The sequence below is a fragment of the Bombus terrestris genome, chromosome 17, assembly GCF_910591885.1.
Source record: "Bombus terrestris chromosome 17, iyBomTerr1.2, whole genome shotgun sequence".
NCBI lineage: Eukaryota > Metazoa > Arthropoda > Insecta > Hymenoptera > Apidae > Bombus > Bombus terrestris.
Genome location: NC_063285.1, coordinates 4,982,366 through 4,992,166, shown reverse-complemented (window position 1 = coordinate 4,992,166; position 9,801 = coordinate 4,982,366). Strand labels below are relative to the sequence as shown.

Sequence of the window (9,801 nt, the reverse complement as noted above, 5' to 3'; positions counted from 1 at the left end):
GATTCATTCTTTCGCACGATCTCATCGACGAATAACAGTACCACCTTACAACCAGTGAATACCTTACATCTAGTTAACAAAGAGTTAGACTTGAACTGTGCGAGAACATACGTTTATCATCCCGTGACCGCGGATTCGTTTCGAACCTAAGGTCATTATCACTAGTGCTACGAGTGCCTAATCTTGTTAATAAGCCTGTGCTAGTAAACTCTTTATTGTATCACGGCAATGGCTAATTGTAATGAGAACTCATCAAACGCCCCTCTCCATAATCCTGACCCTAATCCGACATATATAAAAGCATTGTTCTTTATTACTTAACGTACATAATATACGTCACCGTGATTCTTCAGGACTAACGTTACTCTATTAAACCAGTTGCACTACCAGCCAAATCTGCATTAACGGATTCTGCTATTAGCTTTTGTGAACAGAAAGGCTGCAGATTTGATATGGGATCAGTTTTATTCGGTTATGTTACCAGCTTTTCCGTTAGGCAATTTTTTCGTTTTTCCCTTTAGGTAACTACTTCCTTTCTTCGTAATTTGGAAGAATGTACAATAGACCTAAGGACCTTTTAAGTACCAGTAATAAACTGAAAATACTTGTACGGTTAAAGCTTCCTGCCAACTAATAAGACTCGGTTTATGGTGGGGCCTTAGGTTTATTGAGTGTTTCTCTAACGGTGCTTGGGCCTTGACGGTCAGACAATGAAGGACGTCGCGCGGACCTTTTCACGCGACGTTACAATATTATTGGAAACACTCGAGAAATGGTGGTTGGTATTAAACAATATACCCTGTATATCTTATAGGAGTATTGAAATATACATACATACATATTTTATATATATGTAACTTATTGTATCTTAGGCATATATATATATGTAGGAAAATGGTATAGTGCTAGTAGATTTGGTAACGGCATGATTGTTACAATATCGTTTGATGCTCCGGCAATCTATGTTTGCGCAATCACTATTCGTTACTCACTAACTTCGTTACAACGATTCTTTTTAAAATATGGTGACAACAGTCTATGACAACGCTGATAACACTCTATGACAATTTCTTTTTTAAGAGTTTCATATATAGGAAAACAACTACTACTCCAAATACCTTCCATTAAGAACAACTTCTTCTGCTTTGCTAAATTTATCAACTCTGTTGTTTGCTTCAAATTCATAGTTAAAGGTTTTTCACATAAAACATGTTTCCCATGATTTAACATTAATTTTGCAATGTCAAAGTGTTGAGGATGTAACGTTCCAATATATACGACATCTGTAAATGTAAAAAAATACAAAACAATAGATTACAACAATTTTGTGTTATTTCACAAAAACTGGCTATCGTATTCAGCTTTCGGTATTTCGGAGGTGCGTATCTGTAGAGTAATTGCGCATGCGAAGTTAGAGAGTGTCGAAGTGATGAAAAAACGTGTGGTAAATGAATTGCGTGTATGATTTCCTTGCCGAGTGGCGAGTATGTACAGTGTACAATGTACAGGGTGTATGAAAAGTATGTGTAAAAACCACCGTAGCGTGATTCTAAACATCTGGATCGGTGAAGATTTGTAATAAAATGTGCAAAATTGATCTGGAGCATGATTTTCAAGGCCAAATTTGTTTTTTATTGTAACGTATTCCACTCATTATGAGGATAAGAGGTCCCAAAGGAACCATGGTATGGGTCGCACTCAAGCGAGGAACTGAACGTGCGTTCTCTTGCTCTTGCGTGCTCTTGCGTTTCCAGAGGCAAGGAGAGTAAGGCGGATTTGTTAGATTCAATAACGTTCAAAAACGTTTATAAAAAGATTATTTCTATATTAATTCAACTTAAAAAAACACGAAACATACCAATATTCTTGTCTTTCGCTAACTCTACATAATTGTAGAGCTAGCTTTACATAATTGTAATAACGCCTTTTTAATTTTATGTAAGCTAGAAAAGTTCTGTGCCCTTGATAGTTCACGTGCCGCTACTGCAAGAACTACATGTTCGGATTCTGGTAATGTTCGTAAGCATGTTACAAAACCATGTGATATTTTTCCAGCACCTGCTATACCCCAATGAATGGACATCTGTAATAATGTAATTTTAAAAGAAGCTAATTATTTACTAAATAATATAATGGTAAACAATTATAAATTAAGTTAAAGTTATAAATAGTAACATTGTTATTCTCTTATATACTAGAATTGATTGAGAAAATCAGTACATGTTTTCAATTGGTATTTCTTATTAATGTATATATATGTCGAGCTCTCATCGGGGTTAGGGGCGTGTAACGAATCTTCATTTGGATTAGTCATTGTTGTTATACAATAGAGATGATATTTACTGGTACAAATATGATTATTACAGAATTTAACAAGTAACCATGGTGATTAGATACTCGAGATGCTAATGACAATGATCAACGGGATGGCAAATGCGCTTTCTTCCAAAGTCTAAGTCGAACTCCAACTTACTTGTCCACAATTCAAGTGTAACTCAACTTACTTGTCCACAGTACAAGTAGAACTCTAACTAACTCTTGTTGAAGCGTAGAGAGTATATCTTCAACAATAAAAGATACAAAAATGTTCGCTAGGACGTGTGTAACTCGCTGATGTTGGATCAACGCACATAATTGAGACTGATGAAACTCTTCTCTCCTTACGACCGCGTTCGTTTACATTATATTGGTCGAGGGGGTACCGATAAAATTCCAATCGCCTTTGTTAGACGGTTCCACGTAACGGCGACATTGTTTCTGCTCGGAGTTTGATTATTAATGCAATATGTGTGTGTCCTACGATAATGATACTCCGAGGCAAAACTACTCGTGGCTTGATTTGTCCTCGAGCATGTGTGCCGCTACAACTATATTTTTAAGGAGAGCTATACAGCAACTCCATACCTCTGTTAGGTAAAAACGTCCATCCCGTGACCGTGGCTACGTTTAGTAACCAGTTGTGTCACTTCGAGCTCAAGCCTACTGTCATAAATCTCGAGCAAACATAATCGGATTAAATTATAGACAACTACTTCTGAGCTTTATTATTTATTATTATTTTACCGGGGTTGTCTGTCCTCAAAGCAGAGGAAGAAGGAGGAGGGGTTTTTAGTGGGTATGGCAACAACATCCGCCCGAGTCCCACATAACCCAGTGATGCGGGTCACTGGGCATGCGTAACAGCATTTTCCCCTCCTCACGCAAAAAAAAAACACACATTACATATCTTACATTTTGTTTATGTCATGGTATCAGGTAATATATATTAACTATAAACAAAGGCTAGGCCAGCTTGAGTATTTCATTGAGTATACCTATTATATATCCTGCATATTGCAGTCCTGTGTACAACTGCATAGTGAAAAAAATTATCATTAATGACCTGCGTTAAGTTTGACTTAATCTTTAAATCCAACTGTCACACCGTAAAACGGCTGACTATGATTTTGGATAATAAATAATAATATAATTACAATTCATATTAGCCTTTTACATCGTATTGCTATTATTAAAAATTGCAAACATCTCAACCATAATATCAAGGAATTTAATTGTTCGACTGTCAAAATTGTCGTCGAAGTAGGTTTTTAGAAAAATCTCTTGCAGTCTCACATATGCAGTTGTAAACGATTATTTAGTTTTGTAAAATTTAACACCAAGGTAAACAGATCAATGACTGATGGATGTAAACAGATCGTCAAGCGGCTATGCTAGTGAGCTTCACAAATACACACATATGGGCTGAATTGACTGTAGTGGTATCGACTGTTTTTTGCAAATATCTCGATAATGAAGAACCCGCGAGTAACATACAACGGCAAAAGTAATTCAAAATGACTGTAAGATAAACAAACAGAAGAAAACCCCAATAAATGCAACCATATTACATTTACACTACGAAAACAGAAACCACCAAATATCCAATTGGATGGCACGCACATAAGACAAACAAAGCAAGAAGTTAAATATCTAGGACTCCAGTTAGACACACAACTTACATGGAAGTAGCATACTAAATCAATTATAGACAAAATATGAATAAAAGAAAGACAGATGTACTGGATAACTAGTCGAAAGTCTAAGCTCAGCATGGAAAATAGACTAAAAATTTACAAAACGATAATAAAACTAATTTGAACGTACGGAATACCACTATGGGAGACAGCAGCAATGAGTCACATAAATAAACTCGAGTCGCTACAATCGAAGATACTCAGAGCAATAGTCAACGGCCCCATGGTATGTCAGAATCAAGGATTTACGGAGAGACCTAAAAATACCAACGATCAAAGAAAAAATCGGCAGATACGCAAAAAAATATAAGAAAAGAATGACAACACATACAAATCAGCTGAAACGAGCAGAAATCTCATAAAAAGAAGACTAAAGAGAAAACACCCCCCTGATCTCACTAAAGAAATAAAATAGACAAACTAGAAGATGGTATTCCGTTAGGGCTGGCCATTCACATGTTAGTTAGCAATAAAGATAGAAAAATTGACCGAATGTCCAGCTGGACAAATTGTAAAGTACAAATTAAATAAAAAAAAAAAAAAAAATGGAAATTTACAACGTGACTTCAGTCCCCTTCATGCGTGGATTCGATTTCTGGAATGCATCATTCATATATCTCGCAGAATGAGAACTGAAAAATGGTAAATAAAACAAAAAGACGACAAAAAATAGCTTCTTCATTGAAAAAAAAATAAATATAACAGTTATTCCTAAACCTGCAGGTAGCGAGAATTCAAATGACGAGAACGCAGCTCGTCGAGCATTTCAACAAACACAAATATTGGCAAACACAACAGGTGTAAACATCAACCTACCCTAGAATTTACGAACGATTGTAATAACAATATCTTGCCAATTTGCTATAGATTTAAAGAAATTTAAATCACATTGTTTTCACAATGCAAAATTATTTAAAAAGGCATCCTCGTGGTATCCAATGCCACAAACCATACACAAAATTTTAATACGTAGCAAGCAGATTTTCAACAATGCATTTTAATCTCAAGGCCACTTAGCAGAAGACGCAGCGGAATCTAAAAACAAATTTTACAAATATGATAGACAATTTTCACGCTTGCAAAAATAGTTGTAAGAACAATTTACAGCATACATATATTTAATAGAGCTACGGAAACATCAGATCCATATATCTCATGCATTAGCCTTAAAAACAGAGTTCATAAGCAATAACTAAAGAATTTAAGTAAATCAAAAGTACCGTCATTATTACGTACCCCATACATCCAATCAGAACCATTAACCATCAACATGTAACATAAATCCAGAACAAGCAATGGACGAAGAAGACCAGTCTGCTGATAATGAAGAATGCGAAGAAAATTTGCCAATATTTAGACATTTAGACAATTCAGAACTAAACTCGGGCGAACTATTATTATAACTGTGACCATATTTTTAATTTTACTTTTACTATTTTCTTCGGTATATCTTTTATTATTTTTCCCAGTATTTTATTACAAATAGATAGATTAGATTAATGAACAGAATCTGTTTGATTTCTGCGAAGATCCGCTGCACGAGGTTTTCTTATATTTCTATTGACAGTCCGCTAACATAACCGAATAAAACTGATCCCATATCAAATCTGCAGCCTTTCTGTTCACAAAAGCTAATAGCAGAATCCGTTAATGCAGATTTGGCTGGTAGTGCAACTGGTTTAATAGAGTAACGTTAGTCCTGAAGAATCACGGTGACGTATATTATGTACGTTAAGTAATAAAGAACAATGCTTTTATATAAATATTAGAATATATTAAAATACCAGAATTATAGAATATTAGAATATATGAAAATACCAGAGTTATAAAATATTAGAATACGTTAGAATATTAGAATACAATAAAATATCAGAAATGTAGAATATTAGAATATAGGTTAGACTATACGTTATAATAAAGGCAATTTTTGAGCTTTAGAAAAAAATTCATACATAATTTGTCATGTTTAAATGTTACATTTAGTCCCATTTAAAAAGATAAGAGTCGCCTGAAGATTCTAGAGATATTTTTACATAAATAAGAGTAGTATTTTTACTTCTAATAACAAATAGGTTGAAGAATAATTGCGTATAAATATTTAAAGAAATATAACTCGTAAATACGAATATGTGTATACATTTAGTAATAAAATTAAATATCGCTAATTGTATACGTATAATAGAATAATTACATAAAATCTTGTCAATATCAACATTAGATACATATAAATATTCTTTTTTTATATTAGATTATTCATATAAAAGTTTATATAACCTAACCCCAATCTGGAAAACAATCATGGATTTCAACGACTACTGACAATTGAATATGAACAGAATTATATGCATTCATCATTATTATGTTTGAAACTTATAACCAATTGGGATATGACAGCAAAAAATCATATAACAGAGGTCTTAGGAAAATATGTACTGTTCTTTTTATCTTCATAGAATGTTTGCGTAAAAAATTTCAAGTAAAATTTTGTTACAAAACTGCATGTTACTCTTTGTGTTTTTTAGAGTTTGTAACACATGAACACAACTTTTAAATTCATACAATTGACAATTATTAAGTTTAAGATTGTGTCACTTAAATTTAAAAAATATTAAATAGGATAAATGTTTTAAAATTTATGTAGATATTGTAGCTGCTGTAAGTATTATACAAGGTATTCCTCCAACTCTGTTCACTTCATTTTTATTGTTTCAAATAATAAGAGAAGAATAAGAATTATTTACAAAAAATTAGGAGGAAGACATACTTTGTTGTAATAGTTTCTTTGTAGGCGAAAAGGTAAAACGCTCTGTAGAATTTGTGTTGTCAAGGCATATAACTTTTATGTCTGACTTCAATAGAATAGGGATTATATTGAAAATAATTCCTCATACATTTGAGTTTGTCGAATTTATTACTTGCATTGTGAAATATTTCTATTATATTTTGCAGTGTTACTGATATACTACCCAACAAAACATCCAAAAATAACAATTGTAAGGTTCAAGCGGGCCAAAAAATTGTGTTTCTGGTATGAAAAATATGTGTGGTTTAGACTTTCACAGTGTCTCAATATCAATATTCTTGTAAGAATAACGCCAACAATCTAACACTGCTGTTTGTAATAGTCACTATTTACTGTTTGCTTGTATCTAAAATATTAAACGTGTACTTATCTAAGCAAAGGTTGTACTAAATTACAAGCCTCATTACGATAAACAATATATGCACACATACACATCTAAAAAAGACTAATAAAATTAATCATTCTGTAAAGAAAGATAGAAGGAATCTTAGTAACACTGAATTTTACAATTAATCTAATGAAGTACTTTTATGTTCATTATTCAACATTTTATGTAATTGGAATATAAGACACTTCACTAAAAAATGAAACTGACATGAAGGTCTTAAAAGGTCTTGAAAGGTCTCTGAAGATCTTTTGTATATGATATCACCATATATATATATATATATATATATAAAAGAAAATACATCGTCATCATATTAGATCTGTTTTAGAATCTAAATATATTTTATAACTTACTCTTTTCTGTTATTTGAAGTAATAAGAGATATTTCAGATAGACAAAGTTGGTATACATCTTTTATAATATCCTTTTGTAAGTTAGATTTAGGATACTCAGTAATTTGTTAAAGTATTTGAAGACGACCTCTAAATCTTTATTATACATGAAAATTGTAAAATAATATCATTCTTAATAGTTCGCTTAATAATGTTAAAACAGTCTGATAGAAATCATTTGTCGCTATGTCTATTTAATGAGGCTTATCATTTTGTTAGGCCATAAATCTCTTAAATATACTATAAATATTTACACATATTAATAAGTCTGTAAGTAGTAACCAGTCATACGAGGTTCTAAACATGGTTTCTTCTAAGTTACATGTACCATTTTATAATCATATAGGAGATATACATTATATTGTATACCTAAACAAATATTTTTTGAGTCGTTTGCTTAAATAAGAGAGAATTTATTTTAGTATAACCAAAGAAAAAAATCTAAATATTTTCAAAATGTATATGATTGACTGTTTTCATAATTACTATTACTAATATTTATTACTAGTAATAGTAGTTAGCAATACTAATATTACCAACTACTACTACTAATACTTTGTGGTCGTAGGCTTTTTGCAGTAATAGCAGCGACAAGGTAAAGTCCTAAGTTTCTATGTTATTCATTTCTGGTGGTTTTAGACAAGTCCACAGTAATTTTGTAAATAGGTAGATGTAAAATGACAAATGATAATATTAATTAAAATCGTTTTACATATTGTTTTTGGAATATACAGTAAAAAATTCATCTAATTGGAAATTTGCTGTACATATAAATATATATATATATATATATATATATAGATACATATCTTTTCTTTCTTTTTTTTCTTTTTTTCTTTTTTTTTTTTTTTATTTAATTTGTGCTTTACAATTTGTCCAGCTGGATATTTGATAAATTTTTCTAACCTAACATACATACATATGTATGCAATATCTGTATAGATGTATATTTCAATATTAGAATATGAATGATTTCTTATATGTATAAAATTAAATTATAACTTACAATGTTTATAAAAGGTGACCTTCACGGATATTTAAATTGTCTGTTTTAGAACTTTAAGCGCTACATATGTACATAGAACACGAACGTGAAAACCACTAACTTTCAAATAATCTTTTTATGAGATATGGACGTCACAGCAGAAAGGAAGTTTCATACTATCACAATTATATAATAGAGGTTTATTTAATGGATGGAGTGTTTAAAGTGTTCAATTTGTTAATAGTAATTTTGATGGAAGTGCAGAAATGCTACCTACCTTTCCATTTCGATGATTCTTAGACATGTTCTAAAATTCAAAATTTCGAACAACTGTGAGACTGCAATAAATGTCTATTATAACGATAGATATACAAAGAGTTAGAGTACGCGAGTCATATAGTCTTAAATTATCGTGTAAGTGGATGCGACATAGGAGTAGAAAGAACGCTGCATAAAAGTGTCTTCTGTCCTTGTCTAATCAGGCATGACACTGACAATGTTTGTGTTGGCTATACACTTATATGTTTGCTATACGAATGACCATGCGTTATTAGACAAGGACACAAGAGGCCTTTATGCAGCGTTCTCTTTCGCTTTCGCTTTCGCTTTCTCAGCTCGCTCTCGCACTCTATCCTTATATCTCTATGATTATAATTTACAGCTAAATTAAAAGTGAATATGATCTATGTTTCCGATTTGGTTTAGATTTTTCAATGCCGTTGCCAGAGGGTTGGGTTGCATGAAATAATAACGAATCAATTATTAGAATAGTAGGCGAATGATTAATTAGATAACATTATTCTATGATAATAATATTTTTTATTATTTCACGTAGTGATTCGAGAAGCTAACTCAAACTCAATACATAGATAATATTCATTTTTGATTGAATTACGACAGATATTTCTTACAGCCTCGAGTATGTTGGTCGTGCACGGTATTTTAAGTTCGCTTGATCCCCGTTGATAACAATGGTTAAGATTACTCTATTTACATATTACAGTATAATAAGTATACTGCAGCAACCTGCATTTGGTATGGCAATGCTCGAGTGCCATGCTATGAAACTTCAACTCGTTTATATTTATATTATTTAAAATCTCGTCAACTTTATATTTATTTGTATTAAATTGCAATACATTGTAACAGAAAGTCCTTATAACAGTACATTATAACAGAAAGCTTGTATCTGTACTGATACAAATTGCAGTAAATGTATT

The 9,801-nt window shown here is 31.8% G+C and overlaps 1 protein-coding gene across 1 annotated transcript; it reads right to left on the bottom strand.

The window, feature by feature from the left end:
- Positions 1–559: 559 nt before the first annotated feature.
- On the bottom strand, positions 560–9,128 carry LOC125386777 (trans-1,2-dihydrobenzene-1,2-diol dehydrogenase-like). The gene is given in 4 exon segments (XM_048413907.1): positions 560–1,283; positions 1,859–1,919; positions 1,922–2,083; positions 8,859–9,128. Coding segments are annotated over 4 exon segments (549 nt in total). The 5' UTR covers positions 8,886–9,128; the 3' UTR covers positions 560–984.
- Positions 9,129–9,801: the final 673 nt, after the last annotated feature.